General features: G+C 36.2%; 1 protein-coding gene across 4 annotated transcripts in view; it reads left to right on the top strand.

Moving 5' to 3' along the window:
• LOC106873066 (uncharacterized) overlaps window positions 1-27,825 on the top strand; it is a 56,933-nt gene that overhangs the window by 4,142 nt on the left and 24,966 nt on the right. For 2 of the 4 annotated variants that reach the window (XM_089360982.1, XM_089360980.1), the window contains exons 2-3: window positions 18,278-18,496; window positions 25,329-25,525. In XM_089360982.1, coding sequence (XP_089217108.1) covers window positions 18,442-18,496; window positions 25,329-25,525 — 252 coding nt within the window. In that variant the 5' untranslated portion in view covers window positions 18,278-18,441. Of the gene's footprint in view, window positions 1-16,383; window positions 17,086-18,277; window positions 18,497-25,328; window positions 25,526-27,825 lie in introns of those variants that run through there. The other 2 variants (XM_089360981.1, XM_089360983.1) reach the window with 2 other exon arrangements.

Genomic DNA, 27,825 nt, shown 5'->3' with positions numbered 1-27,825 from the left:
TGATTTTTATTTTGATGTTAATGTACTTGACTCAATAGGTCTCCTCAAGCACAGCAGGTTGCCTTACGATCCAATGTACTTTTGAATGGGCTGGAGCTGGTTATGCGAAACTGGTGTAGGATACAGCCTTGAACTCACTTTATTTGCTGGGTCTTCGCAGTCACAGCATATTTCCAGAGGTATCGGTCTTTTGTCATTGCCTCTGTGAGGTCCAACGTTCGAAGGTCATGCTTGACCACCTCATCCCATGTCTTCCTGGGTCTACCTCTACCCTGGATTCCTTCAACTGTTTGGGAGTGGCACTTATTCACACATCTCTCCTCATCCATCCATATTACATACTAGCGCAAATGTCTCTCTTGCACGCCACATCCGATGCTACTTATGTCCAACATTTCTCTTAGAGCACTTACACTCTGTCGTGTGTGCACACTGACATTACACATCCAGCGGATCATGCTAGCTTAATTTCTTTCGAGCCTATGCATGTCCTCCGTAGTCATGGCCCATGTTTCACTGCCGTGAAGCATGGCAGTTCACACACATGCATCGTATAATCTACCTTTCACTTTGAGCGAGAGGCCCTTTGTCACCAGTAGGCGTAGAAGCTTTCTAAACTTGCCCAGGCTATTCTTGTTCTAGTGGTAACACTCTCTGAGCATCCACCCCCACTACTAACTTGGTCACCTAGGCAGCAGAAGCTATCAACTACTTCTAGTTTCTCCCCCTGGAGTGTGATGGAATCTGTTTTCTGAGCATCTGTGGTGTTTATTGCCCCTGTGCGCCTGCTGCACACGAAAGCTATTTTCCTGGTTAATCTTCCTTTGAAGTTTCTGCACCTCTTATGTGTCCATAGCTTACACTGGGTACATCTTATGGTGTTTCTACCTACACTTTTTCTACAGATCGAACAGGGCCACCTACCTGACGGGGTGTGTGATGTGTTCGCTTTCCTACTTACTAGAACTTTGGCCTTTGTTACATTGATTCTACCGCCTTTCGATTCTAAATCTTGCTTCCACACCCAAAATTTCTTTTCTAGTTCTGGTAGTGATTCTGCTATATGAGCCAGGTCATCAGCATAGAGGAGCTCCCAGGGACAAACCCGTCTTGAATTCCTCTGTTATTGCCTGGAGGACTATGATGAATAAAAGGGGACTGAGGGCTGAACCTTGGTGGACCCCTACTTCTACCCAGAATTCTTCACTGTACTCATTGTCACACCTAACCTTACTAATGGCCTCTCTGTATAGGGCCTGTACAGCCCTTATTAACTATTCGTCAATCCCCAGTTTCCGCATCGCCCACCAAATAGGGGAGGCGTTTATCTTTAGCTAGGTGTTTCTCCTGCAGTTGTCGAACCAGGAATATGGCATCAGTGATGCTTCTACCCGGCACAAAACTGAACTGCATCTCATCTAAGCAGACTCTCTCCCTAATGAGATGGGCTATGACCCTCTCCGTGACCTTCATCACCTGATCCAGCAGTTTGATACCCCTGTAGCTATTTCTATCTAGAGCATCACCTTTACCCATATAGCAGTTGACTATGGTGCTGCTACGCCAGTCATTGGGTATGACTCCTTCGTGTATCACCTGGTTTACAATACAGGTGACTAGGCTATAGCCGACACTGCTGGATATTTTGAGCATCTCTGCAGTGATTCCTGATGGGCCGGGGGCCTTTCCTGGCTTCATACCCTTAATTGCTTTATCTACCAGGGAGCTGTCTATTTGGATAGCTGGTCCCTCTACTGGGTCAACATTTGGCAGGCTCTCCTCCTCCCATTCATTCTCCACGTTCAGCAGTCTTTCATAATGGCTTCTCCAAGCCTCTTTCTTTTCTGAATGATTAAAAGCAAGTGCACCATCATCCATGCGGACACATTTCTCTCCTGTGACATCATGATTTTCTCTCATCCAGTCTTGCAATCTGAAATACCTCAATTCTTTGGACCTCACATCGCTAGACATTGGCAAACTTCTTCTTTTTTGCTTCTTGAAATTCTTCTAAAGGATATTTAGATCTACTTGTCACACATGAAGAATTTCCTTGGATGTGTTTTCTACTCGCATTTATTGGTGTCTGTTGTTTGATATAGTTAACCAAATTTGTTTAAAACTGAGTGCTTTATTGGTATTTGCCTGAATTTTTAAATCTATATTTTTCTCTTCTTACCACATATATTATATATATACATATATAGGTCTATCTATCTATCAATCAGTCTGTCTGCCTCTCTGTCTCTCTAGGTGCGTGTATGTGTGAGTGTGTGTGCATGCGTATACACGTACATGAGTGTGTGTATATAAATATATGTATGTGTGTGTGTGTGTGTGTGTGTGTGTGCATGCGTATACACGTACATGAGTGTGTGTATATAAATATATATATATATGTGTGTGTGTGTGTGTGTATGTGTGTCCCACCCATGGTAGCATGGAACATGGACATTAAATGATGATGATACAGGATGTTAGTACTGACAGAAAAGAAAACATAATATCCCATCCCAAAATAAAAGAATTAAAAAAAATTAAAAAAACATTAACTAGGTTATGGCTGAGAGATGATAATTTATGCAAAGTAGCTGCTCTCAGCTTCCACGATGGTCTGAACACAGCTCTGGAACCTAGTGCATGTGTTCTTCATTGTGTCCCTGGGAAGCTCTTCAAACACTTCTTTGATCCTGGCCACCAAGTTGGTCTTGGTGCTGGTGGCAGAGTGGTTGGTGTCTTTCTCAACTACACCCCACTGATAGTAATCCATGGGAATACAATCAAGGGAATTAGGAAGCCAGAAATTGGAGCTGGTAAAGTTGTAGAAATTCTCCAGCAACCACTTCTGACTCTTTTCAGAAATATGACAAAGTGTCAAATCCTGCTGCTACACACATGGTCTTCCAGCAGCAAGCCTCTCCAGTTTGACCACAGTTTTCAACAGCTTCATATAGGCATCTGAATTGAGTCTAAGGCCCTGTTCAAAGATGTGGGCAATCAGATGCAGTCAGAATGCCTGCTGTGTCCCTTCCTGTGTTGGCCACACTTTTGTACTCTCCATTGTTGCTGACCATGTCACATCTTACAGCCTTTACAGTGTTTACAGAACATTGAGCAACAGTCATGATGTTGGTGTCACCATGTGTAGTTGGTAATGGATATAGATGAGTTGGTGAATGAAGATCTATTTCGTTGGTTGCATGAATAATTGAAGCAAAACCCATGAAATTTTAACTGAAATAGTCACATTGAGTCTTGGTCTCATGTGTTTATTAGGGATGATTCTGTCAAAGGACCCCTTGTTTCTCCCTACAAAGGACCCTATCGTGTGCTTTCTCGCACTCCAAAGTTTTTCAAGGTCGACGCTAATGGTCATACAGAAATTGTGTCTGTCGACCGTCTGAAAAAAGCGTACCTTGACAAACCTTCACCTCCAGTGGACGACGTGCCCGTGTTTCAAATGCCGCACACACCACTATCACCACACACATTGTCAACGCCTTTACCAATGCATACACCAACATCAGCACCATCACAATCACACACACCAACAATTACACCACCTTCGTCGTTGCAAAGGAACCCTAGCGAACCTTATGTCACTAGGTTTGGCAGGACGGTGCATTGGCCCAAGAAATTGGAAAAAACTATTTACGTTTAATTTATTGTGTTTTACTGGACAATTTCAGTTTTGTTTTTTTTTCTTTATATATTTGTGCCGCATTTTCTGCGTGGTTTCGGTGGCCATCTCACCTCAGACGTCCCTCCAAAATTTTTTAATTTCGTGTTCCACACTCAAGGGGGAGCCATTGTAGTGACGTCATATTGGCGCCAAAAAGGCATAGTCGCCATTGCTGCATCCTTAACCACGCATGCGTGGATTTCAACATCCAAGCGTTCCCGCTTCTATTCTGTCTCTTACCACGCCAGATAGCGAACAAGCAAGACGGTCTAAAACAAGCTCTCATTGGGTGTGGAATAAGCAAGTTGTCTCTCCAACGATTCATCTCTAGGGACAGTACATCTACATTCAGGCTACTCAGAAACCGGACAATTGGAAGCTGTATATTTTCCACCATAAATAAATATTGTTGTTGTTGATCAGTTTGGAGTTCTGCGTTCCGTTCACTTCTAATTTAATATAGGAAAGTCAGGTGTACATCTAATGATGTATAACCCACTTTCCTAAATACTCATGCCTATTTCATTTGACCGGTTAGTGGTTGTCCAACCGTAGCTAAGCCAAGACAGTTTAAAACAATAGATGACCAATTAGATGAGGAGACTGAACAGCACGAGGAGAGAGCTTGTCCGTCTTAGAGGACAGAGCAAAAGTGAGGGGCTTGTGATCAGTATAAATCACAAACTCTCGTCCCTCGAGCTGGTGTTGAAAATGCCGAATCGACAGATAGATCGCCAATAGCTCACGATCAAAAGTACTATACCTGCGTTCGGCAGGCTGCAATTTACAAGAAAAGAAAGCCAAAGGTTTTGTTTGATTGTCTACAGTGTGCTGCAAAACAGCACCGACCGCAGAATCGGAAGCATCCACAGATAAAGAAAGCGGAGCATCAGGAACGGGATGTGCAAGAACAGGAACGGAGGATAACTCCTGTTTCACAGACTCAAAAGCAGATAACGCCTCATCAGTAAGAGTGAGTCCAAACCTCCGCGGCACATCTCTCTCTTCGATTCTGTTAGGTTACTCAGCTTCACCACGATAAATAAACAGACAAGAGTTCTCAGCCAGCGACGAACATCTGTATAACAAGAACCACGGCCCGGCATCGATGCCACGACATCACAACTAGTGATCAGCTCTGCCACACTCAGCCTCCCCAACTTCACATACAGAACTTTTCCTAGAGTGTACTAAAGAACTGGTATAATTGCTCACGTGTTATTGACTCTTTCTATTTGCTGTAATAACTCACATACACATACATGTATCACTTACATACACACTTTTCTTTGTATGACGGCCTGTCTTTGATTATGTTCTTATATGTCGCATTCACACTCTCACACAGGCATACATCTTTAACGCTACAATAAATATCTCTGTTATTCATCTTATACGGTTGTGGTCTTTCATTACTGGTCATCTATGTTATCGTCGTATAACATATCATGTATATCATCTTTGATACATAATTTTGTGTTCGACCGTGTGACACGTTTAAATAAAAGGAGTCCTCTGTTTTTCCATTCGTCACCATTTCTCCTTTTTAAGTTCGCACGGTCGTTCCTTACATATTTATATACGTGCACACATACACACACACACACACACACACACACACACATACATACATACATACATACATACATACATACATACTCACATACCTGTATATACTTATATAAACGGAGTGTATAAAAATAATGCAAAGACTAAATAAATTATCAAGAAGTTTATATGCGGATATAAATAAATATTCGTATGTATGTATACACACATACACAACCACACTACAATAAGGGGTAAAGTAACAAAACAATAACACAGCAATACTATAAGACTGCTCGTATATATCTTCTTGGTATGTTGTCGTTAAACACTAAGATTACGTCTAAAATACAGTCTCCGGTTACTCACTAAAACTCCTACATATATAAACTATACCTACATATCAAATTGTAGTTATTTTTGGTAAAAATATAATCAAAGACTATTGTACCCGACCAATTGCCTTAGATTATGGTTAAAATTTACTATGTCTGACAGCAGGATTCCCTATATAGTTGAGTCACTTAACTAATAAACTCCTAAGGTAGTTATTCATAAACTTAGTGATTCTTCTATTTCTATATCTAATTACTTCTACTGTTAAATTTATATCTGGGACACTTTATTTTACAGACAAGAGTGAATGGAGGTAACCCTAGATTTGAGTATCTATATATATAAAAATGAGAATGTCTGTCTGTCTGTGTGAATCCCTAAAACTCGAGAACTACGCAACCAATTTCATTCAAATTTTACACATGCCTTACTTAGGGTTCCAGTTGTGTTTTAGTCAAAAAAATTTTTTAACTTCTTGCAGAGTTCGAGCACACGGCAACATAATATCTCCTCCACTATTTAAGTATTACGTGTCAAAAGTGAAACAAAAACACTCATGTCAAATACTTTCACTTTAAAAATGAAACTATTCCACTAACTGAAACAATCACATTTCGATACTGTAATGACAGATACTTTCACAGAGAGAGACAGAAGAGAGAGAGAGAGAGAGAGATGTATATGTATACATATAGATGTATATGTACAAGTATATGTATAGACTAGCAGAAATACCCGGCTTTGCCCGGGTTAAAGAGAATAATGAAATCTAAAAACGCCGTCTAGACTATGCAACCCTCAACTGTTAGTGGCTACGATACCATATTTCTACATTAATAACTCTCCAATCCATGCCAGCATGGAACATAGACATTAAGTGGAATGCCAGTCTCTCATCTAGGAGGGCCTTGAAATCAATGTTACCAACTGGGGACTATGTGTGTCGTAGTGATAATAAAAAGACCAAAAGGAGGTCTGCAACGAAATAATTTTACTCAACACTTTGCAAGTGAATCAGTGGAGGCAAAGATGCGTCTCATTTACTTGACAATTTATGCACCACATTGCAGAAATCACAATGTAAGTATATCTGAAAGGGTAGTCTTACACTGTTGTACCGTTGAATTACAAATAATGCTCATCTGTATGTTCGGGTTAAAATTTCATCAACATCAAAAATATATGAATTTTCATGGGCGTTATGGCCGTTATACATAGAATATAATTTCCAAATTTCATAAAGATCCGTTCAGTACTTTTGACGGAGTTTTGGATAAGAAAACAAATGACTAATGTGTGTGTTTGTGTGCATGTGTTTGTGTGTGATGGGTGTATATATGTATAGATATCTGTACGCATGTATATATATATATGTATATATGTGTACATATTACATGTACATCTCTATATATATATATACATCTACACATGTGTATACATATACATGTATGCATATAGATCTATATCTATATATATATATATCTATGCATATACGTGTACATATACATGTATATGTATACATATACATCTCTTTCTCTCTCTTTCTCACTTTCTCTCTCTTTCTCTCTTTCTCTCTCTCTCTGAAAATATCTGTCATTACAGTATCGAAATGTGATCGTTTCAGTTAGTGGAATAACGTGTACATATACATCTATATGTATACATATACATCTCTCTCTTTCTCTCTCTCTCTTTCTCTATCTCTCTTTCTCTCTTTCTGTCTCTCTCTTTCTCTCTTTCTCTCTCTCTCTGAAAGTATCTGTCATTACAGTATCGAAATGTGATTGTTTCAGTTAGTAGAATAGTTTCATTTTTAAAGTGAGAGTATTTGACATGAGTGTTTTTGTTTCACTTTTGACACGTAATACTTAAATAGTGGAGGAAATATTATGTTGCCGTGGGCTCGAACTCTGCAAGAAGTTAAAAATTTTTTTGACTAAAACACAACTGGAACCCTAAGTAAGGCATCTGTAAAATTTGAATGAAATTGGTTGCGTAGTTCTCGGGTTTTAGGGATTCACACAGACAGACAGACAGACATTCTCATTTTTATATATATAGATATAGAGAGAGAGAAAGAGAGAGAGAGAGATGTATATGTATACATATAGATGTATATGTACACGTATATGTATATATATATAGATAGATAGATCTATATGCATACATGTATATGTATACATATGTGTAGATGTATATATATATATATATATAGATGTACATGTAATATGTACACATATATACATATATACATGCATACAGATATCTATACATATATACACCCATCACACACACATACACATGCACACAAACACACACATTAGTCATTTGTTTTCTTTTCCAAAACTACGTCAAAAGTACTGAATGGATCTTTATGAAATTTGGAAATTATATTCTTTGCATAACGGCCATAACTCCCATGAAAATTCATATATTTTTGATGTTGATGAAATTTTAACCCGAACATAACAGATGAGCATTATTTAGAAAATGATGTCACACGTTATCGAGGCTACCATTCTTTCTGGATGTGCAAAAGGGGATGACGTCTTTATTCCAAGAATTCCTCTTACTCCATCAGGAGCAGACATTCCTTTTACATTCAGAAGACTACAATTCCCCCTTCGTGTGACTTTTGCCATGTCCATAAACAAATCTCAGGGTCAAACACTGTCTGTAGCTGGTCTTCTCTTGGAAGAGCCCTGCTTCTCACATGGACAACTGTATGTTATAATCACAACAGCAAGAAAGTATGTACATGATCACCTTCTTTTACGAAACTTCATTGACTTTCATATATTTATATTGATATACATATATATACGTGTGTTTGGGTGCGTGTGTGTATATACATCTCTATATATAAAGTTGATGCGTAGTCTAGACGGCGTTTTTAGATTTCATTATTCTCTTTAACCCGGGCAACGCCGGGTATTTCTGCTAGTCTTCTATAACCTATTAGTCTAACGATTAATTAACCAATTCATCAGTCCATCCATCAATCAGCCAATCAGTCAACCACTCAAATAAGTAAATAATTAATTGACCAATCAATCAATCAATCAATCCAAACCATGGTTAAAAATAGTGTTACATACCAAAGTCCATAGCCAGAAATACCCACACACCCACACATATATACACACACATGCACACATACACACACACACACACACACACACACACACATCCACACACATATATACATATATATCTATCTATATATGCATATATATATATACCCATACATATGCTCATACATACACATATCTACATGCATACCCACATATACAATCATCTATCTACATACGTATACATACCCATAGACATATACATATGTATGCGTACACACTTATACGACCAACTACCTACGTACCTGTACAAACATACACATATATACCTACATACATATACATATATGTCTACCCAGACATACATATAATTGTATTCGTACACCAGTATATACATATACATGTATACATATCATTATAACAATTCTCATGAAATTCTTCCATCACAAACAGGACTGATACATTCGTACCCTACAGGTTTCGGATATCTATATATATAAAAATGAGAATGTGTGTCTGTCTGTCTGTCTGTCTGTCTGTGTGAATCCCTAAAACTCGAGAACTACGCAACCGGTTTCATTCAAATTTTACACATGCCTTACTTAGGGTTCCAGTTGTGTTTTAGTCAAAAAAAAATTATTAACTTCTTGCAGAGTTCGAGCACACGGCAGCATAATATCTCCTCCACTATTTAAGTATTACGTGTCAAAAGTGAAACAAAAACACACATGTCAAATACTTTCACTTTAAAAATGAAACTATTCTACTAACTGAAACAATCACATTTCGATACTGTAGTGACAGATACTTTCACAGAGAGAGAGAAAGAGAGAAAGAGAGAGACAGAAAGAGAGAGAGAGAGAGAGATGTATATGTATACATATACATGTATATGTACACCATTTCGATACTGTAATGACAGATACTTTCAGAGAGAGAGAGAGAGAAAGAGAGAAAGAGAGAGAGAGAAAGAGAGAGAGAGAGAGAGAGAGAAAGAGAGAGAGAAAGAGAGAGAGAAAGAGAGAGAGAAAGAGAGAGAGAGAGAAAGAGATGTATATGTATACATATAGATGTACATGTATATGTATATATATATAGATCTATACATACATGTATATGTATACATATGTGTAGATGTATATATATATATATATAGATGTACATGTAATATGTACACATATATACATATATACATGCATACAGATATCTATACATATATACACCAATCACACACACATACACATGCACCCAAACACATACATTAGTCATTTGTTTTCTTATCCAAAACTACGTCAAAAGTACTGAATGGATCTTTATGAAATTTGGAAATTATATTCTTTGCATAACGGCCATAACTCCCATGAAAATTCATATATTTTTGATGTTGATGAAATTTTAACCCGAACATAACAGATGAGCATTATTTAGAAAATGATGTCACACGTTATCGAGGCTACCATTCTTTCTGGATGTGCAAAAGGGGATGACGTCTTTATTCCAAGAATTCCTCTTACTCCATCAGGAGCAGACATTCCTTTTACATTCAGAAGACTACAATTCCCCCTTCGTGTGACTTTTGCCATGTCCATAAACAAATATCAGGGTCAAACACTGTCTGTAGCTGGTCTTCTCTTGGAAGAGCCCTGCTTCTCACATGGACAACTGTATGTTGGCTGCTCAAGAGTGGGCAGCAACAAAAAACCTATTTGTATATGCTCCACAAGGGAAAACAAGGAACATTGCTTACAACGAGATGTTATAATCACAACAGCAAGAAAGTATGTACATGATCACCTTCTTTTACGAAACTTCATTGACTTTCATATATTTATATTGATATACATATATATACGTGTGTTTGGGTGCGTGTGTGTATATACATCTCTCTATATAAAGATGATGCGTAGTCTAGACGGCGTTTTTAGATTTCATTATTCTCTTTAACCCGGGCAACGCTGGGTATTTCTGCTAGTAGATAAATATTTATGCATGTATAGGTCTGAACATTTTGCTGGAAATATAGCGATAAGAACCAATGCACCGGTCCTCCTTTCCAAACGCAACTACAAGTGTATGTACCAGGGAACATGTATGTACGGGAGTGTTTATATATACAAATGTGTATGTATGTATGTGTGGCTGGGTATATATATATGTGTCCTCCTTATATATAGTAACAATAACAATTGACTCATTGGTGTGCATGTATAAAAGTTTATGGATGTACATTTAACTGTACATATTAATATTCATGTATTTATGTATACCTATATATGTTAAAGTATGCATGCATATGCATATATATGTGAGTTTTTATGATTTTTTTATATGGTTTTTTTATATGCTTTTATTATGCTTATATTTGGATATTGTAAATTAACTTCATGAACTTTGTAAATCTCTGAAGAGGCCTTGAGAATCATACATGTACCTCTATTTCGTCCATTTCATCTACCAATTACTCCAGCTTACTGGAGTTATATAGATAGAATGAGGCATGTCACCTCTAGGCTGAAACAGCAGTAAAACTTTGTCCCTTCCTCAGTCACGAGATGTCTTTTTTAATTTTTAATTGATGATATGACATAATATGTCATGTGTTTGTATATTGTTTTTATTGTCCTGTCCTCTTAGTTGAAAAATAAACAGGTAAATTGACATAATATAATGTCTGCAAATTGATGAGTACCACATATCGCCCCCCCCCCATTTTCTTATTGTTTGCAGGAGAAATACCTAGCCAAGGATAAACCTCTGTACCTGGCTTTCGTTGACACGGAGAAAGCCTTTGACAGGGTCCCCCGATCCCTCATCTGGTGGTCAATGAGGAAACTAGGGATAGAAGGAGGGTTAGTGAGAGCTGTGCGAGCCATGTACAGAGACGCTGTCAGTAAGGTGAGGGTTGGCAATGAGTACAGTGAAGAATTCCGGGTAGAGGTAGGGGTCCACCAAGGTTCTGTCCTCAGCCCCCTCCTATTTATCATAGTCCTCCAGGCGATAACAGTGGAATTCAAGACAGGATGCCCCTGGGAGCTCCTCTATGCTGACAACCTTGCATTAATTGCTGAGTCACTATCAGAACTAGAGGAGAATTTTCAGGTGTGGAAGCAGGGACTAGAATCAAAGGGCCTTAGAGTCAACTTAGCTAAAACCAAAGTCCTAATAAGTAGAAAGGTAGACAAAACACAAACCCCTTCAGATAGATGGCCCTGCTCGATCTGTAGAAAAGGTGTAGGTAGAAACTCTATAAGATGTACCCAGTTCAAGCTATGGACACATAAGAGGTGAGGCAATATCAAAGGCAGGTTAACTAGGAAGTTAGTTTTTGTATGTGGCAGATGTTCAGGTGCAATAAACACTGAAAATGTGCAGAAAACAACTTCTGTCACATTCCAGGGAGAAAAACTAGAGGTAGTTGATAGCTTCCCATATCTGGGTAACCAAGTTAGTAGTTGGGGTGGGTGTGCTGAAAGTGTAGCTGCTAGAATAAGAATAGCTTGGGCAAAGTTCAGAGAGCTCTTACCTCTGCTGGCCACAAAGAGCCTCTCACTCAGAGTAAAAGGCAGACTGTATGACACATGTGTATGGACAGCCATGCTACATGGCAGTTGAACTTGGGCCGTGACTGCTGAGGACATGCGTAAGCTCGTAAGGAATGAAGCCAGTATGCTCCGATGGATGAGTAATGTCAGTGTGCATACCCAACAGAGTGTAAGTATCTTGAGAGAAAAGTTGAACCTAAGAAGCATCAGTTGTGGTATGCAAGAGAGACGATTGCGCTGGTATGGACATGTGGTGAGAATGGATGAGGATAGCTGTGTGAAAAAGTGCCACAGCCTAGCGGTTGAGGGAACCCGTGGAAGAGGCAGGCCCTGGAAGACCTGGGATGAGGTGGTGAAACACAACCTCCGAACATTTGACGTCACGAAGGCAATGACTTCTGACCGAGACCTTTGGAAATATGCTGTGCGTGAGAAGACCCGGCAAGCCAAGTGAGACCAAAATCCAAGGCCTCTGCCAGGGATGAAGCCAGCCCACTTACGCGTAACATTCCTTCTTCGGACACTAAACACTGCTTGCAAAGACCTGTTGAGGCAAGTGAAATCGAAATCGAACTAAATTTGTTGACTGGCACCCATGCCAACATATCTTCATTGCACACTAAACTCGGCTTGCGAAGACCTGTTGGGGCAAGCGAAAGCGAAATCGTGATGGTACCTGTACCAGTAGATCACCAAGAGCTCCGTCTGAGCGTGATCGTTGCCAGAGCAGCTGTCTGGCTTCTGTGCCGGTGGCACGTCAATAGCACCATTTGTGCGTGATCGTTATCAACGTTACCTGCCAGTGGCACGCGAAAAGACATTCGAGCGAGTTCGTTGCCAGTACCGCTGGACTGGCTCCTGTGCAGGTGGCACATAAAATATACGATTTCGAGCATGGCCGTTGCCAGTACCTCCTGACTGGCCTTCGTGCCGGTGGCACGTAAAAGCACCCACTACACTCTCGGAGTGGTTGGCGTTAGGAAGGGCATCCAGCTGTAGAAACTCTGCCAAATCAGATTGGAGCCTGGTGTAGCCATCTGGTTCACCAGATCAAATCAGTCAAATCGTCCAACTCATGCTAGCATGGATAGCGGACGTTAAACGATGATGATGATGATGATAATATATATATATATATATATATATATATATATATATAAGATGGAGGTGGAAATAGCAACAGAAGTAAGTCTAAGACATTTCAATTTAAGAGGCAATTTCATAAAAATGATTTTTTAAAATTATATAAAGAAAATGTTACTGGTTTTGATGAATTTCATCTTATCAAATATCAGTGAGAATTTATAAAAAATTGAAGTAAAAATAGTTTATCTTCTTTTGAATGGAGGGAAGAGGGTCAAGAACTAGAGATTTTTCATTGAAGTCTTCTTTAAATATAGTTTGGTACAGAGTTCAAAGTGTTGGAGAGTGATGGGTGGAGTGTCTATTGTCTAAAAGAAATCTTTGTCTGTTTCTGCCAAAGGAGTGGCTAAAAAGCATTTATTGAATGGGTTTTATGTCCACGTGTGTGTGCATGCATGTAGTATTGAAAGTAGTACTGAAAGTAATGCCAGCTTAATTCCCTATGGAGAAATACTTAGAGACAGACTTGTGTGTGCGGGTGTGTCTAAGAGTATTAACTTTTATCTCTGGCGACAGTGAGGGATGAAAGAATTGAATGGTTTGAAATGGAGTGGAAGTAAGGGGTAGCATCAGTGAAGGAAGAGAAAGAGGCAGAAAGAGATAGATAGAGATTTATGGTTCTGGTAACGCACACATTACTCTCTCTCTCACACACACGCACTCGTATTTATATGAACAGAGATGAAAACTAACAGGTCATTTTCTTCCCACCAATCAGTTTGTGGATTCTGCAAAAAGGTAAGAAAAACTTCCCATTGATACAAAGGCATTTGCAGCTGAGAAGATTCACGGAATATCTTTTGTTTCTTTTTGAGCATATTTTCCGGAAGTTTATACTGAAATCTCTTCGTGTTTGATTGGAAAGCATAACTACAGATTTTGGTCAATATATGTAATTAAGACGACTTATCTGTTGCATACAATTTCCCCCCCCCCCTTTAAGTAAATCCCCAGGTAAACGTTTCTAATAGAAAGGCAGAAGACACCAGAAGCAAAAATAAGGAATATACACGCACAGTTAAATATAAAAGTGTAAAGCATAATATAAAAGTGTAAATACATAATCTCAGCAGAGGTAAAGATCATGGACCGCACCCGCTTTGCGATTTTTTTGGTGGTAATGTTCTTACAGGAACACACTATATAGAAATCTGAGATTCCGAATCTGCAAAAAAATCTACATTTCAGAATTTAAATTTCCCCTTCACCCCTCACCGAAATTTCTTAAATTTCGACTTTACAAAAAAATAATATTTTTGTCGGAATACGTAGAAAAATATAGAGATTATCATTATGAACATTATTTACATTTGACGGATATTCGTCCTCATCTTGTTTGTTGTTAACACAACGTTTCGGCTGATATACCCTCCAGCCTTCGTCAGGTGTCTTGGGGAAATTTCGAACCTGGGTTCTCATTCCTATCGATGTTACTATTATTATTATATTATTATTATATTATTATTATTAATCAGGTCGCTACCGTGAATCGAACTCGGAACCTTGAGATTAGTAGCCCGCGCTCTTAACCACTACGCCATATGCCCGTGGGCAATTATGGGGTGAATTTTAAGGCTTATAAATCTATTATTTTTCTATCCTTCCTCAATACCGGTTCCCATATGCTATTCATATCTGCACTCGGTCTGCTTAGGAGGTTGTTGTGTCCTAGCATATGTGCTGCTTCTTTTAGTTTTCGTATTTTCCAGTGTTGTTCCCTGTCTATTATTTTAACTTCATCCCACAGGGGGAGGTGGTTTCCATTTTTCCATACATGATCAGCTATACCCGATTTATCGATATCTCCTCGTGTCACAGCTTTGCGATGTTCTTCTACCCTTATTTTGAGGGGGCAACATGTTTCGCCTTTGTATAACCTACCACAGCTTTTTTTTTTTCCAAAATATGCAGAAAAATACGGAGATTATGATTCTGAAGAAAATTTACAACAATTAAAATAAAATTTTTTTTAAAGAATTGTTGGCACTGTCATGCTATTTAGCTGTGAGAAGTGAAAGTGCTCACTGCTAGTGAAGTATGTCTGTCTGCCTGTCTGCCTGCATGCCTGTTGCTGGCCTGTCGATTCTTTGGCTACTGACAGCTAATACCATGACTGGCCGGAGCGAGCTTTATGTCTGTCTGTCTGTCTGTCTGTCTGTCTGTCTGTCTGTCTCTCTCTCTATCTATCTATCTATTACTCGAAAGTTATTGGAACAAATTTGACACCTATATCCATGCGTTTGAAAACACACAGAGTATAAGGGTACTATTAAAGCAGAGTGGTCCCGAACGCGCAGTCGCACGTCCGCGCTAGCTAGTCGTGAGTGGTCGATCCTATTATTTTTAAACTTCAAACTTCTTTTGTTTTCTATTTTGATAAATTCTCTCTGTTGAAAATTATATTTTTATATTTTAAATAATTTGCAATTTCAGGAAATATGTTTTTATATTAAATTTGTGTTTTCTAATAAGGTGGACGAGTGATTGATAGATAGATAGATAGATAGATAGATAGTTGATAGATATCAGTAAGTAAGCCAAAGTATCAACTCAAACCAGCAGAAGCCAAAGTATCAACTCAAACCAGCAGGCAGACAGACAGACGGACACACAGATAGCTCAGCAGGCAGACAGGCAGACAGACAGATACTTCACTAGCAGTGAGCACTTTCACTTCTGACAGCTAATAGCATGACTGCCGAATTTTTTTTTCTAAATATGCGGAAAAATACGGGGAAAGACTTCCGCCCGTCCTCCCCATTTTCTCCCAAATTTGTTTATTTTTTTAAAATGTCATTTTGTTGTGTGTATATGTGCAAAAAATCTAATTTTTATATACCTCAACCACAACATGTTCGTCATGAAACATTAGTAGAGAAAACACTTTAATTTCACTTCTTGTCATTGGGCGGAGGGGACGGGGGTTGTTTATTTCATTTATTTTGCTGGTTTTGAAAAATTAAAATATTACAGAATCATAATCTCCGTATTTTTTTACGCATTTCTAAAAAAAAAAAAAATTCCGGAAAATATTTTAAAATGAGGAAATGGGATGGGGGGGGGGGGAATCCAAATTTTGAATTTGAGACTTTTGAAAATTTTTTTTTCAGAATCGGAATCTCCATAGCCTAAAACGTGGGATTCCGCAAACAAACAAACAAAAAAAAAAAGTGGGGGAAAGGTTCAGATTACATATACTCCATCTGCACCGTGACTGGCTAGTGAGAATATCTACAACATTCAACAACTGGAAGATAAGGTGTAAAGTCGTCCATGCGTGAAGCTCATTCTTTTAGGAATTGTAACGATGACGAAACTTTCGTATTCAAACTTGGGACATGTTCTTGTCCCCCATCCCCAAGACAGAAGATAAACTGTTTTTACTTCAAACTTTTATAAATTCTTACTGATATTTGATAAGATGAGATACATGGAAACCTGTAATAGGTAATCCTTCACTATGTGGAGATTAAAAAAATAAATAAAAATTAAAGGGGAAATAACAACGAGGAGCTATTGGAAACCTAAATGACGGTATATACACTCATGAAGTGATTGTACATCAGGAGAACTTTGTAGATAAAACAAATAAGGACGTCCATACACAAAACGTGGGAAAAAGAAAACTACGACATCAATTTAGAATGTCAGATAATTTATTTGTTTCGTATTACCACAAATTTATATGGAGGAATTATATACTAAAGTAAAAGACATTTCTTCACTTTTTGGTTCTTATAGCCAATGTCTATGTTGTTTAACAGTAAGTTGACTTATTTATCTCCACTTGTTATTTCTCCTTTTATTTTTATTTTATTTTTTAATCACCACATACTTAAGGATTACCCTGGTAATATAATCTTTATATAATTTTATAAAATCATTTTTATTAAATTCACTCTTAAATTGAAATGTCTTTGATTTACTTCTGTGCGATTTCCATCTCCATCTTTTATATATAAAAATTCGATTCGTATGAATGTCCAATCTTTTTTCAACTATATATATATATATATATATATATATATATATATATATATATATATATATATAGTGATGTTGGTTAAGTGACATCCTATAATTTAATAAACATGAGAGAAAGTGGGGATCACCATCTTGTACGTAAATGACAAGAAATAAGAATTTGCAAGATGTTTGTAATAAGTCATAACATATATTATTACTGGAGGTAATGTGTTAACATATACGGTTAATTGAAGGAAAGCTTGTAGCATCACATGAACATATTCTTTTACAATCACATGTCTCAAAGCGAGAAGGTAAACGAACGTGCATGCGAGTGTGTGAGCAAGTGGCGTGATTCAATGCATGTCAAAGAATCAACGGCAATGAATGGCACGAATTTAGAAATTGTTCCTTCATATAAGGGATGAACCGAAAGTTCCTGACTTCCACGTCAACCGGAAGCTTCTAGAATGTTTGAGAACTTTCTAGAAGGTCGAGGGAGATTACTCTTGTTAAATCCCTTTTTCGTTTTGCTTTCCTGCTTGGCCGCCAGGGTTCACTACACACACACACACACACACACACACACACACACATATACATACATACAAACATATATACATATATATATATATATATATATATATACATTATACACACACATGAACATGGAATAATTTAAAGTGCCAAGAATAAAATATAAGGTTTAGAAGGGCAGTGAGCAGGCAGAATTGTTAGCATGTTGGACAAAATACCACCAAGCATTTTTTCCAGTCCCTTACAGTCCAAGTTCAAATTCTGCCGAGGTCAACTGTACCTTTCATTCTTTTGGGGTTAATACAATAACTACCAATAGTGCACAGGGGTCGATGTAATCAAGTAGTCCCTTCCACCAAAATTTCAGGATATGTGTCTATATTAGAAAGGATTATAGGATTGAAATATCAACTGACAAAAAACTATAATTTATTCTGTTTTCTCCTTTACAGTTTGTAAATACAGTTCACAGATGAAAGTAAAGAAATTAATAATGCTCATATTTAAGAACATTTGATATAGAAATTCTAATCAACTTTGTTTACAAAAGATCTTAAAAGAAATAAAAGGAAAACTACTATTTGTTAAGATTACTCACTTCATTCCGTCTACCACCATGTTACTGCTATCATTTTCAAGTATGTTAGTCTTCATATTACTCCATTTTACAAGTAAGTCCTGTTTGTTTTTTATATTTATTTGTGCAATCATGGCTGTGTTTGATTAAAAAGTTTGTTTTCAGGACAGTTTCTGTTGTATGGTACCTTGGATTACTGTCTTGCACAATAGTCTCATGTTGACTAAAGACTGTTGAGTGGAACTTCATATGGGGAGATTTGTAGAAGCTGCTTGTAGAGTCCATTTTTGTTCCTGTTCTTGGGTGGTGGACTTCATCTATTACTTGGTTGAAACCTTCTTAATACCAAACCACCTGAGATTGCACCTGATTATATGATAGTAACTACTTGTTTTAAAGTACTTAAAATTAAAACCTGGCATCTAAATTTCATGTTAATTTGAGTTTTAAACATAAGCTTGAAAATAACTACATACTTTTACTGAATTCTTCATTAATTTCAATATAATTAGACAAAGGTAACATAAATATAGTAACATAAATGTGAAAGTGATCTCAGTTAAAACATCATAATTGGTAGAGAGACACAGAGTAGGAATCCATCAGAGGGAGCATTTCTATGACAGACTTCATCCTCCTCTCACGTTAATGTCACCAAATGGTCCTTGGGTACTTTTAAAACAAAAGTGCTTTCTTTTGCAAGGACTTTGGTCCAGGTGTCTGGTCAGAGAATAAATTTCTTCTCTTGCTCACACTAAACTTGGTAGTATGAAAGATCATAAAGCATTCACCACTAAATAAATAAATAAATAAATAAAATAAAATAAATGTAAATCATCCTCTATTTCTTGTTTCTCTCTTTCCTTTTTTTTTAAATTGTTTAATTTACAAAAATTATTTTGGTATAAAGCATTTTGCCTTGAGGGGAGTCAAGTATGCCAACTTCCTTTTCTCCTCACATTTATTAACGTTTATGGCACTCATCATCATCATCATCGTTTAACATCCGCTTTCCATGCAAGCATGGGTTGGACGATTTGACTGAGGACTGGTGAAACCAGATGACTACACCAGGCTCCAATCTGATTTAGCAGAGTTTCTACAGCTGGATGCCCTTCCTAACGCCAACCACTCAGAGAGTGTAGTGGGTGCTTTTACGTGCACTGTATATAAATAACATCACTGTACATGCATGTGTGCCCACGTGCACACAGACACACATATATTTACAGGAAGTTAATTATATGGCCAGTCATAGAGTGATGAATGGTTTCACATCTGTAATGTGCTTAGCCTCATACATGGCTCATTAGGCTCCAATATATATCTATATCTGTATATATATTGATATATATATTTATGTATTTTTGAAAGAAACAAGCTTAAACTGGTATTTAATAACATAGCATTTGTTCTGATAAAAGGAGGCAGTCAAGATTTGGATTTATCATTTAAATCTATTCATCCATCAAATAAAAATAGTTATAGAGGTTGCAATATATAGGTTTGGAGGTTTTGTAACTGGACACAAAACTAGTGTATCAGGTTATAAGACAAACAATGAAAGGATGTAGCTTTTAAACAGTAAGACAGGCAGTGTGGAGATAGGAAAAATAGAAACTTTAAACAAAAGACTGGCCTAGAGAGATTGATAGGCAGATTCATGGATGGAATCAGCTAGATAGGTAGATAGATAAATTATTATTCTTTCACAAAAAAAAAAAAAAAAGGATCGGTTAGTTGAACTTTGATTTAAGGCTGGTCAAAAATATTCAAGTGCCTAATTTGACATTTCATCAAGATTACTGAGCAAAAAATAAATAAATTTAAAAAAACGGAAAAAAAACAAACTAAATAGTCCTTATAATAAATACAGACACATACATAGTTATACATACACACATACATATTAAGTTGCATATACACACACACACACACAGGTTAATGGTATACTGTATATATATCTAAATGCTATATGAATATGGGTGTGTGAGTCTATGGAAGTGTGTCTGAAATCACACATCCAAGTCCAAGAAATTGTTTGTCATCCATTCAAGAAGTGTTTATATTTTGTAATAAATTGTCTGTTTTATTCATTTTGCATTGTTCTGTGGTAGAGTTTGAACATTTGTAAAATGGTAAAATTTTACAAAAACCATGAATTCCAAACAATATCCTCTTTTTACATCCTTTCATTCTAAACATATAAAAAAACAAACACTCCCTTCAACTTAGCAGAAAGGATTTGCACGATTGTGTCAAATGTTAAAAAAAGATGATCAAAGTCTGGAAGGCCAGATTGAATGTGAGGGCAAGTGCTGTTGAAGTGTGTTGCTTTATTTACCATCTATCAGCATATTTCTGGGTCCTCTTGGGTGACCAGCTAAACAGAATCCCAATCAGTTTCTATTTACGTAAGATACCTTCTCATCTGCTGTGACCATGTGGCATGTGGTCAAGCAGCATGAGCCATTTACACAGACAGGAAGAGCTGAAAGAAATACTAATTGAAAGAGCATTTCCACTCAATCTTATTGTGAAAGGAATAGAAAGAGTAAAAATGTTTAGATATCCATTTTCTTAGAGAAGTAAAAAGTAAAGCTCCCCACAAAATGTTTTACTTTAGGTCTCTACTTTTAAACCAAGAAATTATGAAATATTTAACTATATATGAAGCAACAAACCTATTCTGCTTGAAAATCAAAAAATGGAAAAATTACTAGAAAATCAATTTGTCATTGAAAACAAAAGGTAACCAAAGACTTACATGAATATTCTAACTTCAGCAAAGCTCCTCCACCAAATTGCCCAACCCCATGGTTTCTAAATGTGGTAGCCTGAATTGTGGTACATGTCTGTACTTAAATGACAGCTTGGAATTCAAATTTAAGCACAGACATGTCTTCAAAATAAAAGAAAATTTCTCTTGCAACTTCTAAAACTCAATTTATGCCATAACATACTGTAGAAACTGCATCAGACAGAAGGGATTATCACTTTGCAGACGCTTAATGATGCATAAGCAACAAATAATGAAAAAAAAAAGAAAAAAAACAGGAACACATAGCAACTTATACTGAAATGGAACCACCCAATTTAAAGATGTTTCCATTTTACAAATGCTCAGATTCTACCATGTAACATCTATGAATAAATAAAGGAAGAAAATTCTTTATGAAATTCCAGCCTTGCTGGAATGATTGACAAACAGTTTCAGGCAACTTAGGATACACTCCTATGGGGACATACAAGCACACATTCACATAGTTTTGGGATGTATACAATCTACCATTAACTCTTGTGTGCATGGATGCAAGTTAATATGTGTGTGTTTGTGTGTATGAAAAAATATGTATGTGTGTGTGTATGAGTAAATATGAATGTGTGTATGTATGTTTGTGTCTTTTTGTTTACCATAAGGGCTATTTGGTTGTTGTTGCTAGTAATCTAGATGGATTACCAAAACAGGCACTTAGAAATATTTTTGACCAGCCTGAAACCAAAGTTCAACTAACCACTCCTTGTCTTACATGAAAGAATAATTATTAATCTATCAACCTGTCTTGCTGATTCTCTCCATGTATCTACCCATCAATCTCTCTAGGGCAGTCTTTCATTTAAAAATCCTATCTTGTCACTCAAATTTCTAATGCACCCTTCTTTAAGTTACTGTCTAAAGGCCATATCCTTTCATATTTTGTGTTTTATCTTGTTACTCTAATTGTGTGTCCAGCTACAATACTCTAACCCTATATATTGCAAACACTATAACTATTTTCACTTTATAAATCCACAACTACAGCAGATAAAACCAGTTATGTAAGTTAAAAAACACAGGATAGATTTAAATATTCTTTTCTAATCTAGACAGAAGACCTGAAATTTTGGGGGAAGGGGGCCAGTTGATTAGATCATCCCTAGTACACAACTGGTACTTAATTTATCGGCCCCGAAAGGATGAAAGGCAAGGTAGACCTCAGTGGAATTTGAACTCAGAACATAAAGACAGACGAAATACTGCTAAGCATTTTGCCTGGCATGCTAACATTTCTGCCTGTTTGCTGCCTTGATAGATTTAAATATTACACCTGTTTTTACCTCTTTAATTCTTTATTTTGTCATAAAATATTACCTTAATTCTCTTAATATAACACCTGTACAGAAACCTTTAATACTTTTCACTATATGTATATGTATATATATATATATATATATATATATATATAATTATGTGTATTTCTTCTATCTTAATGAATAAAAATTCTTCTGATAGAATAAATGGGTTAATAGAAACCAATGTAGCAAAGAACACAAAATAACTGTGGTTAGCTCCTGTTTTTAAGGCAGGAACTCCTTGAAATTTTGGGTATTTGAGCATATTTAAGAATTTAAGGATTGGAGAAAACGCATAATGTCTTACGTTTAAGATGATTCCCATGCTTTCCCTGATGAGAAGGTTACAATTTTAATATCAAAGATCCCTATGGATCACACAGGTTGTAATCCTTTGAAACATATGTAGGAATAAAGTATGCAATTATAACATGCGTTTTCTCCAATCCTTAAATTCTTATATATATATATATATACTTACTTGGAATGGATGCGTTGTGTTCAATTAAATAATAATAATAAATAATATATATATATACACATATATATGTATATATTTATATATGCATGTTAAAGTCTGTCATACCGGCCATGACGAAGGGAAATAGCCCTGAAACTCGAGTCGCCTTTATATATTTATATTTATATATTTATATATTTGATCCTTTATATTGAACACTCAATATTTCATCTACATTCAATACTTTCTTTCATGGTGCCATCCATTTTTATTTTATTTTATTTTATATTATATATTGTATATTATATTATATATTGTATATTCCATATTCTATACCCCACATTGGTTCTGCAGGAATATAAATAAAACATAAAAAACAGACAGTGTTGGAACTCTTTTAAACAAAATAATATATTCCTCTATACACAATCATACAGAAAAACCACCTTTTTTGTATTTATTTTTACTCGCATATATATATATATATATATATATATATATATATATATATGTATATGCATATATGGGTTCAGGATGTCACCAACTGTGCAACATGAAATACGTAAATGAGAGAAAAAAATATAAAACAGGACTAGTAAACACAGAGAAAGGACCCTTCATCAGTTGTCGGCTGTCTTTCTAATCCTCACTCAAGCAATGAAGGACAATATGGGTCATCAAAGAGGGTTGCTCCCATAAATTCTAAAATAAAATTTAGGATTTATGGGGAGTGGATCAAAGTTGGGAACAAAAACTGGACACTGGAGACATACTAGGAAACTGAATGAAAACAAACATGGAGGGTTGTTAGCCCAGAACGAGAAGAAAATATTGAACACCGGGAGAAATATTTTTCTTTAAAAAGACCAAAAAGAAAGAGGAGAGAGAAAAGAAAGCCCATTCTTTTGAATGTTTGTGCTACTCCAGACTGATGAAGAGCAATAAATTCTGAAACTAGTTCAAATTCTGCCGAGGTCGACCTTGCCTTTCATCCTTTCAGGGTCGATAAATTAAGTACCAGTTGTGTACTGGGTTGATCTAATCACCTGGGCCCCTCCTCCAGAAATTTCGGGCCTTGTACCTAGAGTAGAAAAGAATGGTTATGTGAGGAAAAGAAAGGTGGACAATAGTTACATGTGAGCAACAAGAGGGAGAAAAAGCAAAAGAGGGAGAGAGAGAGACAGAGAGATAGACAATGGTGAAAGAGGGAGGAGGAGAAAAAGGGAATTAGAAAAGGATGGAGAATGAAAACAGTATAGAGTAGAGGCTCATCAAAAGGGTGAAAATGAACTTACTTGGAAATGGATGTGTGGCATTCAATTAAAAAATAATAACTAATCACTAGCCACTACACATTCTTTATTTTCTCTCCTTGTTTCTTTCTGTGTTCCTTTCTGTGGAAGAGCGTAGGCTCGAAACGTTAAAGATTTTTTCACTTCCCGAGCGTTATACTAATACATCTGTTTGTTATCTACACCACCTGTCTTTGTGAATTCTCCCTATATATATATATATATATATAATGCATATATGGGTATAGGACATCACCAACTGTGCAACAACAGGAAACACAGAAACAATGAGAGAAAAAATAGAAAACAGGACAAGTAAACACAGAGAAAGGACCATATATATATATATATATATATATATATATGAAAACGGGAGGGTTGGTGACAAGAAGGGCATATGACCATATAAAATCTGCTTCAGAAAATCTATGCAAGCATGGAAAAGTGTACATTAAATCGATGATGGTGGTGGTGTTGATGATGGAAGTGGTGGTGATGAGGATGATGATGGCAAGGATGATAATAATAATGATGGTGATAGTGGGGTGAAGTTTCATTTGAGAAATTGTTCTTTTGTTGAGAGCATTCTAACTTCCTTTTTTGTTTTCTTTTGCATTTTAGCATTGATGGAAAGAATATTGAAATGTAGAAGACAATGGTAGAAATAACTTTGGTCATAGTGATTAAGTAATTTTTTCTACTACTTTAACATCAACCACTCTGTAATGAAATTAGAGCGGATGTTGTTAAAAAAAAAAGAATTAGATTCAAATTTAAGTCTGATTCATGAACAAAACATGTAAAAAAACAACAACATTTCTTTAGACAAAATGAGTAAATAATTCAAATTCACATGATTATTCATGTTCTCATATTCTTTTCAAAACAATTTCAATGTTCTGTACTAGTTTCCATTGCATTATTATAATGGTGTACCAGCCTGGCCACAGAATACTAGAATAGAAAAGTAGACTAACTTTCCACTCTGTAAAAGTCTTTAAATGTTTTAAATATTACAAAGTTAAATTGATAAATTTGTTTCCCTTTTTTCTATTTGCCAGACACTCATGCCACAATATGGGATGTAAAAGCTTGTTATCCTCAGGTTAACCGCACTTCAGTTTACATTATTTTTAACAAGGGACGAAAGAAGGCAATAGCAGCTTCAAAGGATCCCAGATGCTTTGAAACAACATTTAAATTAGGTATTGCAGAAAAGCCAAGATATATTCAGCTTCCTCACCCTATGGTCTATGAGGTAAGTAAATTAAAACACACACACAAATATACTAATATACCCATGTCATCAAAAATCATTCTATTTTAAAAGAAAAAAACTTAAACAGGTATTTAATTACAGCAATGACATAGCATTCATTCTGAAAAGAAGGAAAAATGTAAAAAAATTTGTAATGTCTTCACTTGACAGCTGTCTCAGGAAGGCAAGATTTATGTCACACTTGGCTTCCTTAGTATACATTCTATATATTTGAACATAAACTTGGATGCAAAGAACTTGAAAATATTCATCTATAAGGAATTGAACTTAAGGCTCTTTTCATTTGTCTGCCTCTGAACTATGCAATAAATACTGATGTAAACAATAAGTATCAAATTAATAAGTTAGAAGACCAGAGAAGAATATATATATATCATATATATATATATATATATATATAAGCAAAGTTAATTCTCTAAATGAAGTATTAACAGTAACTGCACGATAAAGTGTAGTATATTGCCACTTAAGTGTGGCTGACCCCTAGGGGTGGATGTTACTGTTGCTTTTAGCCCCAGGAGGACATCTCCTCCAGCTGGCTTATCGACACACAACTGTGTCCTGTTTGCCAAGGGTAGTTATCCCTCTCACCAACATCTGCAGCACGAACGGATCCGGATTTCAGGGTTATTTCCCTTCGTCGGCGTCCGATAGCCGCTGACCTTGGTGAGAGAGACAAAAACCTGGCAATCTTATATCTTCTTTTCAAGTGAAATTCTTCACTGATGTCGAAAAGGTGAAAACAAGCAAAGTTAATTCTCTAAATGAAGTATTAACAGTAACTGCACGATAAAGTGTAGTATATTGCCACTTAAGTGTATATATATATATATATATATATATATATATATATATATATATATATATATATATATATATATATATATATATATATATATATATATATATATCATCATGATCATCATTATCATCATTTAACATTTGCCTTCCATGCTTCTGTCTTCCATTCTTCTGTCTTACTATCACTGATAGTATTAAATTAACTGGACAGTCAAAATGATAATATCTACAGACTAATCTGTTCTTTAAGACATTCTTCTAATATAGAGAAAATAGTTATAAATAATTTTAACCATTGTAATTTATGAATTAAAAAATAAAACTTCTGTCAACTGGTGAGTCAGGTTGGAGTAAACTATTCTATGCTGATGAGGTCTAATAGATTGAAATATGTCCATAGTTATCTTTTGCTTCAATTTTGAATCCTGCTCCTGTATCATGTACATTAACTTTGAGTATTTGTCTAATTTTTTGAAATTATTTCCCCTTTTCTTTGAATCTTACTAAAAATTACTACAGAATTTTATTTCTGTCTTTAGTTTAGAGTGAAATTTTCTCTTAATTTAGAATTTTTGTATATAGAATTCAGTATGTCATCTTCATAATTTATTTTATATAAATCCATGCCATGGGTCCATTTGAGTTATCAACCTTAGCTCATATATTTTATTTAATTATAAAAAATATACCAGCATAAAATTACTTGTAACTGTTTTTTTACATGTAAAAATCATTGTAACTTGGAGTAACTAAGCTATACAGATGTCTAATGAGGTGTAACAGACAGAAACATACTCCCCTTCACTGTTTTCTATCCGTCTCTCTCTCTCTCTCTCTCTCTCTCACACAGAATGTGACAAAGCTGACTCCTTTGAATTACAGTTACAACTCATTTTTGCCAGCTGAGTGAACTGCAGCAAGGTGAATTAGAATACCTTGCTCAAGAACACAGAACACTGCAGGGGATCATACTCATAGCTTTACGATTGTGGGCTGAATACCCGTAACCACTGAGCCATGCACCTTTACTCTCTTAACCATAGAGAAAAAGACTGAAGTAATAGAGACAGAGAAAAGAAACCCTCTGTTGTAATAAATAGACTGAAAGTCTTTCAGGTGTTTACGTTTTTATTCTGGGAGTTTTAGAACGATTGAGTGGTAGTTCTCTCTTCTTTTACCCACCCCCAGTACTTATTCGCCTTCTCTTATAGTTCTTCCTGTCTTTTAGTTGTGGGGTAAGACCATGTGGTTTTTCAAGCAAGTTTAAAATTTTCTCCACAAACTACAAACAAGCCTGTCTCCCTTCCTTTTCCTTTTTTCATACAAAAACTAATGCTAATTTCGAACGTCATATAGCTGTGAAAAGAGCTCAGAAAAATGGGTAATACCCCCTACAAGGGGTGGGGAGGAGAAAAGTTGCAAACAGGTGGCTACATGAAATTCAGCTCTATTCTTTAAAGAGAGTCTTCTACCATATA

This window comes from Octopus bimaculoides, chromosome 12, assembly GCF_046866305.1.
Source record: "Octopus bimaculoides isolate indiv1 chromosome 12, ASM4686630v1, whole genome shotgun sequence".
Lineage (NCBI taxonomy): Eukaryota > Metazoa > Mollusca > Cephalopoda > Octopoda > Octopodidae > Octopus > Octopus bimaculoides.
The sequence above is the reverse complement of the archived record's forward strand: the minus strand, read 5'-3'. Positions and strand labels throughout refer to the sequence as shown.